The 16,691-nt window shown below is 48.3% G+C and overlaps 1 protein-coding gene and 1 long non-coding RNA gene across 2 annotated transcripts; one reads left to right on the forward strand and one right to left on the reverse strand.

Annotated features, from left to right (window-relative positions):
• Positions 1 to 1,516: 1,516 nt before the first annotated feature.
• Positions 1,517 to 5,222, reverse strand: LOC132346937 (uncharacterized). The gene is made up of 2 exons (XR_009496964.1): positions 4,586 to 5,222; positions 1,517 to 2,823 (listed from the first exon to the last, which is right to left on the reverse strand). It is a non-coding gene; the product is annotated as an uncharacterized lncRNA (long non-coding RNA).
• ANKRD60 (ankyrin repeat domain 60) lies at positions 3,379 to 14,699 on the forward strand. Its single transcript, XM_025001163.2, has 4 exons — positions 3,379 to 4,106; positions 8,971 to 9,101; positions 10,824 to 10,989; positions 13,908 to 14,699. Exons 1-4 carry the CDS (start codon positions 3,674 to 3,676, stop codon positions 14,207 to 14,209), a joined length of 1,032 nt encoding a protein of 343 aa, XP_024856931.2. The 5' UTR covers positions 3,379 to 3,673; the 3' UTR covers positions 14,210 to 14,699.
• Positions 14,700 to 16,691: the final 1,992 nt, after the last annotated feature.

Raw genomic sequence — 16,691 nt, forward strand, 5'->3', positions numbered from 1 at the left:
ACATAGAGATTATGAAAGGAAGTCAATTTAAGCATTAACTATGATTGGGTTTTAATGATATTAATTTTGTCGTCAGTCAGAAATAGTTTATATCCCAACCTAGTCAGTTATTTTAAGCCTGAACAGCCTAACATAAGATAGTTCAATTCTGCACCAGGGGTACAGGCAAATGTCTTAAATCCTGCCCTGCATATACCCGTCTTGCCTCTTCTCTCCCATCCTGTACCCTAGCTTGCCAGCAACCTGACCCCCACTTCCTGTGTTCTAAGTTGCCGATTCTTTTGTATTGGAGGGAAGAAAAGATAATATTAAAAGATTTTTAGTCATAGTTTTAAAAATATGCCTACCTATTCTAAAAAGTTTGTGTTTACAAGTTAGGAGATACTCTTTGATTAAAGCAATTTTACTACTTTAAAGGGCTTTATGAAACACGGTGTATTGTCCTGAGACGTGGTTTTAAAAAAGAGAAAACCCAGCCCAAACCAGCGTGTGTTTTAGGACACAGTTCATGGCCCCTGTGATTCAGTTTCGTGTCTTGTCTTTTTAGCTTATTTTAGAAATGCTGGTAACCCTCATCTTGGAGTTTCTGAAGAGACTGTCCTGGCTTTGCTGTCCGACCAGAACCAAGATCTTACCTTTTTTGCTGCCCTAGAACCAAAGCGGGGGAATGTTACAGACCCTCGGCATGCTGCAAGAACAGAACTAACCCATCTGTGATCACTGCAAGCCAATCATTTTGAGCTTGGCACGTGCTGCTTACCGTAACTTGAAGAGGAGCTGACGGTGTCATACCTGCCTGGGGAGGAAAAGTTTCTGAGACTTTGATATTGTGTCCTCCAGGGACCCCTTTTCCATCTGCGGTCACAGGGACTGCTCCTGGGACAGGCACTGGCAGGCACTGAGTTGCTTCTGTGCCCCTACATGCCAGATCAGGAAGTCTGTGCAAAGGTTGTAGAACCAGGTGGCTCCCTGAGTGTGGGAGCCTCCATGACATCAGACTGTCTGGTAGCAGTTTGTTTTGTCTATTACTGATGATATTATTTGACCCCCAGTTACCCCCTCTCCAAAAATAAAGTACTTTACTAGAAGCTTTTACGTCTTCAATAGATTTGCGTATTTGGCTTCCGTCATGCTTTCCCATAAAATATAGTTTATGGTTTTATATTTTATTTTTAACTGAAATATTGTGCATATGTAAATAACTCTTGACGGGAAGAAAATATATTAATGTAAGATTAGTCTCCTATCAGTGAACAGAACAAATACATCATTTAAATTTATGTTCTACTTGGAGTTGCTGCAAATATAGCCCCATTTTTTTTTACTTGTGAGAGATGTGATAGTTAAAGAAATCTACTAAAGCATGATTTATGGCACTCTTTCTAATATTGTACTTTTGTTATAAATTGTACTCTGACCTTTTTCTCAGGCACTCACGCCTCCCCTTCTTGCAGGAACCGTTTCCATAAAGAGATATATTGGCTTTTGATAGAGACATAAAGCAGAAAGATTTTCATTCTTTTTTTTTTATTTTCATTCTTATATGGCTATATTATCATTTGTTTAAGAGATGGGAGGGAAATTGATCACTGAGATGCATGGATTTGAACTTTATATCTGATGCTTTAGAATCTTAAAAATAGGAAAGCACAGTTCTGATCAATCTATATAGTTGGCCACAAACACCAGTGATGTAGGGGCTTAAGTTATGATACACTTCAAATCTAAGTACATAAGACTTAAGAGTTTGTGCTTTTAAAATCTAGACCAAGAGAAAGATGCTCTAGAATTTAAAAGGTTTTTGATTAATTAATAACTCAAGGTTCTAGAAACATCTGATTAAGTTTTGCATGCATGTATGCTGATGTTATTTTTCTTTTTTCTATTTTTATCTTCTCAAAGGCCAACAGGCAGGGAGGAAGGAGCAGCCTGTTTGGGGTCCGAGAGCGGGCTGCAAAGGGCACATGAGTTATTTCCATTCTTCCCTGGGATCTTTTTCTTATCTTTCTTTTCCTTTTTTTTAAATAAAATTTCTTGAGCTAATATTGAGTTTCTGATGCTTTCCCCTCCCCCAAATTCCACTGGGCTGACTCTAAAAAGTAAGGAAGGAATCCATACCGTGCCAAAGAAAATAAGGCACATGTATGAGAACTTCAAATTGTATTGCTAACCCAGGAGATAGCATTTTGGCAACTTCAGGAAAGAGTGATTTAATACATTGGAGACTACATATTAAGAGAAAAAAAAATTATCTCATATTCAGTGCTTGCTTAGAGTAAATAGATGGAGCTATTGTTTTGCTTCGGTAACAAGCAAATTTTAATTTTTTTATTGCTTAGAAATTGAGATTGTCGTGTTGTTGAAATCTGTTGATCCAGCAGCAATGTAGACTTATTCAGCTGGAATCTTGTATTCTGTGCAGAGCTTCACTTTCCATTAAAGAAAACAAATTAAGTTTGTGTTGTGATGGGTAGGATTTGCCTGCTGAATCATCTGTGCTGGTAGAGACTGGTCAAGACTCTTTGATGAATAACCTAACCTTTAAATTTTCAGTTTATAAGTGTTAAAATTTTCTATAGTTTTATATGAATGCCTTTCCAGTGCAAAGTTTTTTTTTTTTTTTTAATGACTGTCACTTCTCTGCAAAAAGTTATGTTTAAAGCTCACATTTTATTCTTCTTTTGTAACAACTGAGATTTTTTCCTAAAATTGTTCATGTTGCCCTTGCTGTTCTCTCCTGTAGGTTTCTCATCAGTTTAGGTCTTTACATGTTAGTTCATAGATGCAGCGTTGAGTGTCTGTGATCTGACTTGCACTCGGCCTCTGGCAATATAATGGAAAAGCACAAGCTGGTTTCTCACCAATAGGGCTGCTTTGAAAGGCATCTCAGCAACAGAACCGTCTCAGACTGTCCCTAAGTGGACGTGTCCTTCACTGTCCTTCTCATAGTGTTTTCTTTGGCACTTTCTCACTCCAAGAATCCCAGAGCGTTTTCAGCACTGATGGATTTCAGTGCAGATTTGCAAATTTTGGGGAAGGTCCATCTCCCACTTCCGGGGTAGCCCAGTATCTCCCCTCCCCTCCCCCGCCCCCCCCCGCCCCCCCCCCACGCCCCCCCCGCCCCCCCCTCACCCCCCCCCCCCACTGTCAGGTTGGATCCAGATCTGCTTGAAAGGAGTCATATTTCTGCAATGTTGCCTTTTTCATTTATGCTCGAAATACGATTTTAAAGCATGACTAAAGACTGCACTTCACAGCTCTCCATAGAGGATGCATGCAGAGATGATTTAGAGCGTTATTCAGGCATAATTCCTACAGGTAGTTGGCCCCGAATTGTGCAATGACTGTATTTTAAACAGACAAGAAGAGGCCACAGTTTTCCCGCTTAAAGGACCTGACGTTCAGCTGGGAAGGGGAGTTGGGGGTGTGGTGCGGGGGCGCACGCCTCGTGGTGATGCCTCTGTATTGATCTCAGTAAATCTCCCCACTGTTTTAGAAGCGCCCGTGCCCATTCCCCTTATTCAAGAAGCTGCACCAGGTCCACGTGAAGCCCGCTTTGGTTAACTGCGGCGGCCCATCGGCCCACCGCGGGTAGGCGGGGCGGGTGGGGGGGTCACCTGTCCGGAGGAGGGGCGGGGGCGCCGGTGACGCGCGACCACTTCTTGGAGCGGGGATGACGCGCAAGACGGGTCAAGCGGCTGCGATGATGCGCGCAAGACGGGGTAAAGCGGCTGGGGCCGGGCTGCGGGCCATGAGGAGGGGGGCGGCGGAGGCAGCGACGCCGCCGAGGGGCACCATTCGCCGCGACCCCGCTGCGGCCTGGCCGCCCACGCCGGGGGCGGACTCTGCCGGCCCGCGGCCCCACTCCCCACAGCTGCGGTCCCGCACCCGCGGCTGGAACCACGTCGGGGACCCGCAGGCCGTGAACCAGGCGACTGACGTGGTCCCGGATGTCTTCGCCATGCGAGTGCTGCTGGAAGATTCCGGGGAGATGTTCCGCGTAACAAACTGCCGCAGCAACATGACGGTGCGGGAGCTCAAAGAGGAGCTGGACCTGACAGCCGGCATTCCCTTCAACCTGCAGCGGCTGCAGTACCTGGACCAAGGTGGCCCCTGCCCGACCCCTTTCCTGGCCACGTGCACTCCTCTCCACCCCGCTGCCAAGTCCCCTCTGAACCTACAATGGGGCAAGGGAAGCCCGCCCAGACCAGGACCCCCAGATGGGTCAAAACAAATCCCACACCATGAAACTCCAGGTGGAAAAGCCAATCCTGGCCACCTAGGGACTTCCCAATTCCAGAAAAGCTGGGTTCCTGTTAGACCTCAGATCTCCAGGCAAACCCTGTCCACAGCAAGACCCTGATCTGTAGCAAATCCTCCAGTCTCAAAGCCAGCTGTCTAGTCCATCCTGTCAACCCAGTCCAGGTCAGAGCCCCCAATCCCAAACCAGACGCTGCCCACCCCCCTAGGACCCTCAGACACCCAGACTCTCAGACTCCCATGTCTCTCTTCATCAGGGACCCAAGTCCCAAAGCCACACAAGACCTCAAGCCTGAAACATTTGTCCTCAACAGACCCCACAAACCTGCTTATGTCAGGCCCCCAAATGGAGGCAAACTTCCAGTGTCTGTGCTACGCTGTGGGACACCAGGACCCCCAATCCACCATTCAGTTGTATCCACGCAAGGACCCCAAGCCCAGAACAAGCCTGCCTAAAACTTACCCCAAATCTCCAAGGTTACCGTGACTACTTCAGAACCCTGGATTCTTTGGCAAAGTGTCCACACACAGACACTAGAGCTTGGAACAAGCCCTGCTCATTTCAGGGCCCTCAAGCCAAGAACCAATCTGCCCAAGACTGAACCCCCTAATCCCTAGACTAAACCAAGTGACCATGAGAACCCTGAATCCTCCAGCAACCAAGTAGACTCCAGGACACTAGAGCCTTAAACAAACTCTGTGAGCCTCAGAACCCACATCTCTCCGCAAACCATTCTCATGTTTGAACCTCAAATACAATCCCCAAGTGACCCCCTGCTCACAACAGAAACCTGAATCCCAGAGCAGATGGGCTCAATTCTGAGTCCCTCATCTCTGCCTAACCAATCACTCATCTGAACCCCATTCCATCAGCCGTCTCTGTCTACATAAGGATGTCAGACCCCAAAATGAACTCTGCCCACATCTGACAACTCATCTGTGACCACACCAGAAGCCCAGGCCAAGAGTCTTCAGAAGAGCTCTAAAGCATAAGACAGAGTCCGTTCACAATAGAACCCCAAAACTCAAGTCCAGTGTACTCGTATCTGAACCCCAAACCTCCATGGAAATCATGTTTGCCCTCCGAGGTTTAAGCCAGCCATATGCGTGTAAGGAAGCCAAAGCTCAAAACAAGCCTTGCCTACATGAGGACCACCCCCCACCCCCAGACTCAAAGCAAACTCTGCTTGTGTTTGAAACCCAAATCCCACATCAGCCTCAGTCACATTTAAACCCCAAGTTCAAGACCAAACCCTGCCTATATCAGGACTCTGAATCTCATAGCAGAACCTGTTGCCACTGAATCCAGGGCAGACCTATCCCATTCCTCATCCCTATGCTATCCAGGACCCCCAAATGCCAAAACAAATCCTTCCCACAGAAGGACTCTACATCCCAGAACAGATCCTTCCCACACCAGGACCCCCAGGCAGAGTGCAAACCTTGCCTCCATCAGAGTCCCAAATCTCAAAACAAACCCTGTCCACATTTGAACCCCAAATACTGGACACTGACCCAGTCCATATCAGGACCTCAAATCTCAAGCTGCCTCCTTGTCCATGTCAGGAGCTCAAAGCTAGCCCAACCGGAATCAGAACCCAGCACTCAAAGCTCCCTGTGACTGACTCAGGACCCCAAGGTCCCCTGTCCAGATAAACCCCACATAGGAGACATCCAGTGGACCCAGAGCACATCCTCTCCCCCTAGGGTCTCCTTCCTTCACCCCGTGGGTCTGGCTGTCCCCATCCCATCCCTATGATATGCAGAATATGAGAGCAGGATCAAAGCCCCCCAGCCTCTACCATCTCCCCACCTGCTTGAAATCAGCACAAAAACAAGAAAACAAAGGTAAAAAATAACTCTCTGGGCTGCTGCACAGAGAAAGTGAACAGCCGGTGGCGCAGAGAGACTGCAGTTATACTGCAGGGGCCGTGAAGCGATAGAGATGAAGACTTGAAGCAGCCTGTCTCCCCGAGCTCCAAGCTCCCAGACATTGCCCTTCTGGGGCTCAGTATCCTGATTTGTAAACCACAGCCCCATTAGCTCCGGAATCCTCAGTGCCGTTTCCTCCTTTAGGCAGAAACGACTCCAGAAACACAGAATGCATACTGAAGAGCAAAGTCCTTTCCTTTACCCTCTTGGAAATCGGTTAAGCATTTTTCATGATGTATTTGCTTTGCTAGAGCAGTATTTGGAAGAATGCTTAAGAGCATTTTCGAGATTTTATGTGGAAAGAAATGTACCTGGATTTAATGTGTTAAAAGTGAAGTGAGCTATGGAAGTGCTTAGAGTCCCAAAGCAAGTAATTTAAGAATTATGTGTCTTGAACTGCAGATGTCTGACACCCCTCCTGTTAATTTATTTTCACCCATGAGCTATGCCGAGCGATAGATTCAAGAAAGCTAAGAGGGAAAGAAAGAGACGAAGTGGCTTAACACTGATGTCACAATCCTGTTAGTCAGCAAGCACTTAGCAACTGTTAGAAGCTTGACCTCTCTTGTGGTTGCCATCCTTACTGTTGACGGCAAACAAGAAAGAAGGTATACCACGATGATGGAAGAAATTTGGGCTTCTTCCAATAAATAATCAGTCTGAAGCCTCTTTACCCACCTCAAAGGTTGCCAGAGAGGATCAAATGAGATAATGTGTGTGAAAACCCTGAAAGACTTAACTCTAAAAGGGGGTGAAGCATTCTCCTGGAGGCGGGTCGCCTTCCCATGTTTGTTGTCAACTCTAATAATTTATTTAGGTGGTGATAATTAGTATTTGTCCAAGCCGAAGGCAGTTGCTGCCTGCCTGTAAAAGGAGAATGTGCTCTGATTTTCTCTAAGAGCTGTTTGCTGCTGCTGCTGCTGCTAAGTCACTTCAGTCGTGTCCGACTCTGTGCGACCCTATAGACGGCAGCCCACCAAGGCTCCCTTGTCCCTGGGATTCTCCAGGCAAGAACACTGGAGCGGGTTGCCATGTCCTTCTCCTCTAAGAGCTGTTTAGCTGGTGTGAATCGTGCTCTTGTCTTTCTCCGAGAAACACCACCTTGCTCCAGTTTTTTCAAAGTTGTTAGGAAGTCATCGAGTTGTCTTATTTAGACTAATTACTGATTATCCTCAGTGTGAGAAGCACAAATAAGACCCTAATTAACAGATTTGCTAATCGCTGTTCCATGTTTCCATCCACCAACTGGAGTTGCTGGGAACCAAAGGGTGCCAACAAAGTCTAGAGTGAGTGGGCAGGGCATCGAGGAGAGGCAGGGCTGGTTGGAGTCCTGGTGTTGCTGTTCACTGGTCATGTGAGCCTCGGTCTGCTTCTGCGGCAAATGGACCAGCCAAACCTGGCTTGTCGTGAGGATTAAAGAATGTGGGTGCTGAGTACTGGCACTTAGTAATCACTCAATCATGAAACCAAAAATGCTCACAAATTCTACTCGGAATAAATGATAATCCAACCTGGGCAGAGTTGAGACATTCCATTCCTAGGTCTGCTTATTGGAAAAGGCCGATTAATCCTTCAGCTAGATTACAGGTGGCCAGGTAGGAAGATGTGTGTGTGTATTTCCAAAGGTAAACTGAAATCAACTTCATTTTCTTAAAATGTTCTACAGTCCTCTTCTACTAATTCTGACCATCTTCCCCCAAGGGTATGAGTAAGGGGCAGTTTTGGGTGATGACACATAGACAGGATACCATACTTTTCTTCCATACCAAGTCCAAATTATGGTGGGGGTCGACATGGAGATGCTCATATTACCATAGGGTCTCCACTGGGGCAGTTTTGTCCCCCTGGAGGCCATCTGGCAAAGTCTAGAGACATTTCAGTGGTCACACCTAGCTGAGCAGGCTGCCGCCACCTTGGGGGTAGAGGCCAGGAATTCTATAAAGACCCTGCAATGTCCAGGAAGATCACACAGCAGATAGTCATTTGGCCCCAAGGGTCACGAGTGCAGAGGTTGAGAAATGCTGCCATAGACTATAATTTGAAAGATCCAACATTTTTTTCTCATTATTACCTCTTTAAGCTAACTGATGACAACATTAACCAGAATCAGTATTTTAGTTTAGGGGTATATGACTTGTATAACCACTTTATTACCTGTCTGTAATTTACAGTTACTTCAAGTAGTTCTACTTAGAGTTGGCCTCCTGAAATGACTTTTGTTCACTTCATGTACTTTTTGTGTGTGATGGGTTAAATTATAACTGGGGCTTCCCAGTTGGCACTAGTGGTAAAGAACCTGCCTGTCAATGCAAGAGACATAAGAGGTGTGGTGTGATCCCTGGGTTGGGAAGATCCCCTTGCAGAAGGGCATGGCAATCCACTCCAGCATTCTTGCCTGGAGAATCCCATGGACAGAGGAGCCTGGGAGGCTACAGTCCATAGGGTGGCAAGAAGTTGGACATTACTGAAGCGACTTAGCATGCACACACGCAAGTTATACTTACAGAATTTTATGATTTATTGCTTTTTTTTTTTTTTTTTTGGTGGGGAAAGGTTTGGCTTCTCTTTGAGTTAAGCCAAATTCATTTTCTAAAAAAATATCAGCTACTACAAACAGACATACGTGGTTTTATCAAATGAGACTAGTGCTCAAGTGTCTCAAAGTATTTTTGTGATACCCAAATATCACAAATAAGATAATCTCTTCACTAAACCAGGGTAACAATTTATCTTTAATGCCTGATTTTTCTTTTTAAAGATAAAAATTGTTCCCCATAGGAATTTTGATGGATGATGCTACGCTGAAGTTCCACGACGTTATTCCTGGTGGAATTATTTCATTATGTATCTGGCACTATGATGGATGGACGGAACTGGTTTTGGCGGCTGTGGAAGGGGATTCCAGTAAGGTGTTTTCATGCTTCTTTAAATGGATATTATACTTTATGAAGCAACTGTAGATTGTGTATGGGTATGTGTGTAGGGGGAAGTTGCTTGTTCTTTAATGTGAATATTTATTGAAAGTTGCAGAGTAGAGAGAATAACAATGACTTGTCATCATGATCAAATCGTGTGTTTCCATTTGCTGTTTGGCTTTGCGGTTTCTCCCTGTCCACGGACTTGTGATTTGTAACCCAGTCACTCTACCCCGAAAGGAACCAGGGCAGCCCTTTTTCTATTCACTTGTATATTTGCATGCATTCTAAGTCTCTTCAGTCGTGTCCGACTCTTTGCCACCCCATGGAGTAGCCCACCAGGCTCCTCTGTCCATGGGATTCTCCAGGCAACAATACTGGAGTGGGTTGCCTTTCTTTTCTCCAAGGGAGCTTCCCGACACAGGGATCAAACCTGGGTCTCCTGCATTGCAAGCAAATTCTTTACCACTAGCAACCACAAGTATATTTGGTAAAGTTGAAAACCTGATCTAACAGCCGAGGACGCCAGATAAGTTGGAACTGTGCAGTCCAGAGCGTTCGTCGCTGCAAAAAAACCAAAAAAAGTCCCAGGGGTCTGCCCCTACCTGACAGGTAGAGGCTTGGAAACACAGAAGCCCTGACCCTTGGCCAGGCCTTGAGCAGGGCTCTGGTGTGGGGCGGGGGTGGGGGCAGGCGGGGGCGGGAGTGAGACTGGAGGAGGAAATGTCTACCCAACAGTGAAGGTGAATCGCTCAGACACAGGGGGCAAGTGCAAGTTCTTTGTGGAAAATAAATTCGATGACAAGCGAGGAACCTGTGGAGGAGACAGTTCACTTCTGGCTGGGATGCGGATCCTGGGGAGGGGGGTGGTTGGGATGGGGTTCTGGGGAGCGGCGGTGGTTCTAGGACGTCAGGGCAGGGACCCAGCAACCCTGCTGCCCTGGAGCAAGAGCCTTAGAGCCCATCCCCCCAATATTTGCACAACTCTCTGGTTCCTTCTCTGCGTTTCTCCCCCTCCTCTGCCTTCCCTGGATTCCTCTCGGGCTGTGTCCATTCTGGGTTCTCTGACTCTTGCTTTGAATGTGGGGTGGGTCTCCCCCAACTCATCTTGGGCCAGAACTGTCATCACCCCCCTGCATCAGGAACTGGGCTCCTCTCCGTTGGAGCCGTAGCCTTCCTCCAGGGCTCAGATCTTTAATTCTCCATGAGAAGATTCTGTCCCAGGGCTGTTATTCACCTGACAGCAGAGTTCAGAGTGTCCCAAACGTTAACGGAGACAATGGGCCTAAGAATAGACCGGAAGGCCAAGGTTCATCAACTCTCCCTAGGAGTGCGTGCTCCCTTGGAGGTGGGGGGGTGTTCGGTGTTGGCGGGGGTCTTCCTTCAGGGCTGCAGCCCCCTTCCTCTGGACACCCAGAAAAGCTATTTTTCTCTCTTCAAAACATGGACAGGAAGAATTTCCTGCCTCCCAAGCCTGTCTGGTGGTAAATTTGTGTTTCCTGGACGTGCAGAGAGAGATACCCCTGGCTGGTTTCCAGCTTCTCCCTCCCCTAGGGGCTGCTACCACCACCCCCCAACCCGGCCTGTCCCATCCACCTCCTGCACGTGGCGTCCAAGCTGACTTCCCCGCCAGGGTGTCCCGGGACCCACCAGCCAGGTGCCTCTGTGTTCCCGAGGTCACTGAGACTCACGCATGTAACTGTGTGTCTCATCCAGCTGGCTTGCCTCGGCGTTGCCGAAGACACTTTCTACCGAACTGCAAATTCGGGGCGTTTTGACGACAGGCAGTGGAAGAAGTGGATTTCCCAGAGAGCGTTCGTGGCCTTGTATGTTGCCTCACACAGGGGCCACTCAGAGGCTGTGCAATACCTTCTAGAACACGGTAAATCTCATAGCGGCTGGGTATGTTCACGTGGCTGGTGTTCAGTCACTGAGTCATGTCTGACTCTTTGCAACCTCATGGACTGCAGCATGCCAGGCTTCCCTGTCCTTCACCATCTCCCAGAATCAGCTCAAACTCATGTCCATTGAGGGGCTTTCCTGGTGGCTCAGACAGTAAAGCGTCTGTCTGCAATACGGGAGACCTGGGTTCAATCCCTGAGTCGGGAAGATACCCTGGAGAAGGAAATGGCAACCCACTCCAGTATTCTAGCCTGGAAAATCCCATGGACGGAGGAGCCTGGTAGACAACAGTCTATGGGGTCACAAAGAATCAGACACGACTGAGTGGATCAGTTTCTTCTTCATGTCCACTGAGTATGTTCAAGAGTAGGGTCTTTTGCAGGCAAGGGGGTCACAGTGGCTTGTCCTCCTGGTTCGCTCAGTAGTGGTTTCCTGGACCTAAGTTTGTCAACCACCAATTAAGGTCCCCACTGGGCCACTCGTTCACTGTCTGAGGGGGCTGAGGACATGCTAACTGAGGCCAAGAGAGGCAATACAGCCTCTCTTGGCCAGGGTTCAGGAAGACAGAATTTTTCAGGACACCACGTCACAGGGCTTCCTGGTTCATAGTGTCCAACCAGACCCCGCTGGGGATATTCCCAGACCATCCTGTTATTTCCTTCCCACCTGGGGTCCCTTTTCTGCCCAAGGAGTCTAGCCCCATGCTGACATCCCTTCCTTGGTGGCTGGCAAGCTGGCCAGTCTCCTTTCTCCAAGCCTTTGAATTATTTGTCCCACACCCTTGTTTTCATCTCTCCTCCACCAAAGGGCAATTACTCTCTCTGTCCACAGACACAGAAGCCTTAGCCTGGCTTGTCTCCCAATTAAAGGGCTTTGCCTGAGGTTCTTTGAGAGTATGTTTTATCTTTCCTGAATGTAGAGCGTTTGGGGGAAAAGAGGCCTGGGACTGAGGTGCAGACCATTCAAAAACATGAGAAAACCGTGTCAGACATCCCAGGCCACCAGCTTCCTCCAGAAAAAGCACAGAGTATTTGATCACTGGTTTCCCAGGTGGTTCAATGATAAAAGAACCTGCCTGCCAATGCAGGAGGTGCCTGTTTGATCCTTGGGTCAGGAAGATCCCCTGGAGAAGGAAATGGCAACCCACTCCAGTATTCTTGTCTGGAGACTCCCAAGGACAGAGGAGCTTGGTAGATTACAATCCATGGGGTTGCAAAGAGTCAGACATGACTGGGCATGCACACACTCTTGGGGCTCAGGAGGGGGCTTCATCTGAGGATCTCCCACATCAACTTGGCTCCAGATTAGACCCCCTCTTCCCAGCCTTTGGCCTTGATCCCAGGCTCTCTGTGCTATTTCCCCCACTTTCACCAACCAAGCTGGAAAAACATCTCCAATGCTTGGGCAGGATGACAGGCCGTATGTCTGTGATGGGTAGGGGTTTTTGTGACGGTCCTCCCCTCTTTCTGCACTTCTCCTGTTGTAGGATGAAATATGGGCTTTTCACGGCCCAGCAGTCCTTTAAGCTCATAAAAAGTCATTTTCACTCTGATGGAACTGTGATGTATTTGAAAGCACCAGTTAAAAAATTACAGCCAGCTTGGCAAAGTTTTCTGTCCTTTGCAGACAGCAGCTGTAAAGAGGTACTGGGGCCAAGGCAGGGTGTTGTGAGAACCCATTTAAAACTTTACCTCACTGACCAGTCATAGCTCATAAAAACTGGCTACCAAAATGTCAGCTGCGTATAATTGAATTGCCTTGTTCTCTCTGTCATGGTATTTGTTACCCAGAATTTGATTCAATTCAACAAGTCTATATTGGACACCTGTCATTAGCCCACCCATCTGTGGGAGACAGTGAGGGATTCAATCCAAGTGAAGTCCGTCCATGAGTCAGGCTGCTCAGCCTCTGACATCTTCCAGGGGCCTGTCTTCTCCAGGCATCACCCAGGCTACGTGCCGGGGATGAAAACAGCAATGATCAAAACAAGCATGTTTTCTGCCCATGTGGAGTTTATGAAGGCAAGTCAGCAAATTATTACAAATAATTAATTCCATGGTCAGTCATGCGTGGAATGTTCTGGAGACACAGAAGATCTATTGAACAAAATGCAGGGGCTCCCCAGATGGCTCAGTGGTAAAGAACCCTCTTACCAACACAGGTAGATGTGAGAGATGTGGGTTCAATCGTTGGGGTGGGAAGATCCCCTGGAGGAGGGCATGGCAACCCACTCCAGTATTCTTGCCTGGAGAATCCCATGAACAGCGGAGACTGGCGGGGTGCAGTCTGTGGGGTCACAAAGAGTCAGACGTGACTAAACTATGCACAGGGGGATTCTTGGGGAGGAGGACTAAGGAGCGTTTTCCTGAGGAAGTGAATGAAACCTCAAGAAACATAAGGTTATCCCAAGGGAGGGGCGGAAGGATGAGAGTGTTTTTAGCAAAGGAAACAGCATGTGCAAAGATCCTGAGGCAAGGTAAGGGAGCAGGTGTGTTGAAAGGATAAAGCTAGAAGGCTGGTTAAGTGAAGCATGGAATGGTGGGGGAGGAAGATCGCTGAGTCGGGGGGTGGGTAATGCTAGAGTGATAAGGCGAGGTGGGTAGGACAGAGCGGTGAAGACTGAGAACATTGCCCCAAGGATTTGAGCGAGGATTGTAGAAAGGTCTTTGTCTGCCACAAGAGGAGCCTGAGGGTGAAGCAGGGCTGGATGCTGGGTCGGGGGGATACAGGAGTGATCCCTTCGTGGCACTGGTACCAGGGTGGGGAGCAGTTATTCATTCTCCAAAGCATTCCTTTCCAAACCTCGGCCCCTCCCTGTGAGTTTCTTCTTGAACAGGTTTCTGAAGGTTGGCTCTGGCCAGCAGGGTGGCCCTCCCTGAGCCGACTCTTATTTCCCAGGTGCCAACTGTCAGGGAAGATCCCCTGTGGGCAGGACGCCCCTGCATGTGGCTGCAGCCATGAGCCGGCTGGACTGTATCAGCCTCCTGCTCAACTATGGGGCCTCCATCAACGACAAGGATGCCAAGGGGGAGACGCCCATGTCTGTCGCCCGCCGCCTGAACCGTACCCAGAGCGAGCGACGGATGTTCCTCTTCTACTGGCTGGTGAAGATGGGGACTAAGGACCCGCTGGACCCTGTGGTGAACAAGGCTTTTCGGAGAGTCAAGTCCGGGTTCGGCACCAAGGACAGCAAAGTGTAGGAACGTTTGCATGTTGACACCGACTCGGGGTAACTTTCCTGAGTTCAGGTCCACGGTGAACAGTGGCCGTGGTGAGCAGAAATTCAGGGAAACATGGCAATTAATCTGAATCAGACACAAAATGATCTGTCCTGTTTGCAAATGACGTGGGGAGAATATTGATAGAAGTGGGTGACTTTGTGTTCATTTCCTAACCCATTATGGATCTAACAGACTCCCACGCCAGCCTTTAATTTCGAGCTATTTGTTCATCATACCCAGGAACGCTGCTTGGGGTGATGGGGACCAATTACCTCCTCTCCCGTCTGGACACCATCTAATGCATCCGCATAGCAGGGGTAATGGACACAATGAGAGTAGCTCTTGTTATGGTACAAAACCAGGGCGGGCAGTTGTCGCCGGCTGGTGGGCAGTGTCACCTGTGAATTCCAGCTCGTTAAATTCATGGAACAAGATGCTCCCTGAGCTCGCAATGTTCCAGAAGTTTTCCTGAGCCTTCCTGGAGGGGTCTGCTGTCTGAGTCAGAGGTAGGGTTGGGGTGGGAAGCGAGGCTGGCCAGAAGACATCCGAGCTTGGTTGCCCACAAGGGGCCCCTGGTTACTCTTGGTGAAAAGGGGTGAGTTGACATTGGATTTAAAGGAGACCAGTGCAAAAGATGACGATAGCTCGTAAAGGAGAGAGTTTGAACTGGCAGCTTCTTATTGTCCTCTTGTCCCATCCCCAAAGGTCCAAGCACTCTCCTCCCCGACACTAGCTTTCTCCTGTCCTTCTAGAACTGGGGGAGCTCCAGCATCCTTACTAGGGGGCAGCGTCTATGCTGGGCTCTGGGCTCGACAGCCCATGAAAGCTGCCATGTGAGTGATGAGCTGAGTGTAGGAGACCAGACGGAGGGGTGAGGACTGGAGCAGACTGACGTGTACCCTGCCCACACCTTGCCTGAAGAAGATGCTGCCACTCAGCAGTAAGTGAGCCAAAGGCAGCTAGAGCTTTCCAGAGCCAGGAACCTGGCTTTTTAATCTAAATCTTGATTTTTAAGTGTTGGCTTGAATTATCCCCTGGAGAAGGGAAAGGCTACCCACTCCAGTATCCTGGCCTAGAGAGTTCCATGGACTGTATAATCCATGGGGTTCCAAAGAGTCGGACACGACTGAGCGACTTTCACTTTCTTTTCTTTTGAATTATTTTAAGACCAGCATATGGTACAAAAGGAGAAGATTTGGGGCACACGGATGGGCCTGCCAAACATCATCAAACTAACTTGTTTCACCTGGGAGATGGTGGGCACACTCTAGGACTCCTCGGACTGCTCCCTGGCTCCGAAACCTCAGGGTGGGAATGGCCGTGGTTGTTCCTGGGCGATGCTGTCCAACCTCGCCCCCACAGCCACACGTGTTTCTCTGAAGCCCTTCCAGGGCTAGTCTGTGTGGCAGTGGTCCCTCTACTGGTGCAGATTCTTTTTTTCTTTTTTTTTGGTCTCAGACCTGAACTTAGTCATTTTCCAAGGAACCCTGGTTCTGAAGTTCTGATTTTTAAGGAGCTGGAAAATGGCACTGCATCCCAGCTGCCCTTCTCTCCAACTTAGATCCCAAGAACTGGAACTGGATTCAGCTTTTACATCAATGGGCCGCATTTCCTGCTGTCTTTGCAAGGAAGATCCGCGTTGATGATGTGGCTTTACGCTTGGTGGACGTGGCTGGACCCAGCTCAGCAATCTGTTTGACAAATAATAGTCGGGGAAAAAGAAAATACAGCTCGGCATCAACTATGTCAAAACAGAGATCCTGTTTTTGGCAGATGTTCCCCAAAGTCAATAGGCAGATATTAAATAGCCTCACCCAGTGGGGTCAGTTCATTTAGCTGATGAGGTGTGTTGGCAGGGGGACCTGGGCACCCTTTTAACTTAACAAGTGGTGTGACTCACAGTCATGGGTTTTCCGGGAGTTCTGCTCTCCTGTCTTTATTGTTAGGAGAGTCACCTGCCTGACACTTGTCCCCAAAACTTTGGAGGGAAGCCCTCTGTCTTCATCACCCCCAGTTCAGCTAAACACTTGGCCAGGAACTGAACAAGTTCCAAACTGTGATGACATTTTGCTTGGTCTGTGGCAGGGTCATTAAAACCCTCCTGTAGGTCCTGGGGACTCTTCCTTTCAGACAATCTTAACATCCGAGTTGTTCTAGTCAAATAACCTTGCATTGCCTTGTCAATAAAATTTGTCCACAGCCTCAGAAGAGTTGATTTGCAATTGGTTGCAATCATGTTACGCTTTGCAGATAATTTTATTCAACATTTGAAGTTTTGTGGGGTCATACTTTGGAGCCAACAGATTTTTTTTTTTTTAAAGGGGTTGATCTCAAACATTTGTATAGGATCCTGAAATCCTTTTAGGCCCAAGGTATTGAGGGTGGTCTTTAGTGGTGGTCTGCTTTTGCCCAGGTGGGCCTCACCTCTGTGTGGAGAGTGACTGGCTTCCTCGGAGTTACG

The sequence above is a fragment of the Bos taurus genome, chromosome 13 (assembly GCF_002263795.3).
Source record: "Bos taurus isolate L1 Dominette 01449 registration number 42190680 breed Hereford chromosome 13, ARS-UCD2.0, whole genome shotgun sequence".
Classification (NCBI taxonomy): Eukaryota; Metazoa; Chordata; class Mammalia; order Artiodactyla; family Bovidae; genus Bos; species Bos taurus.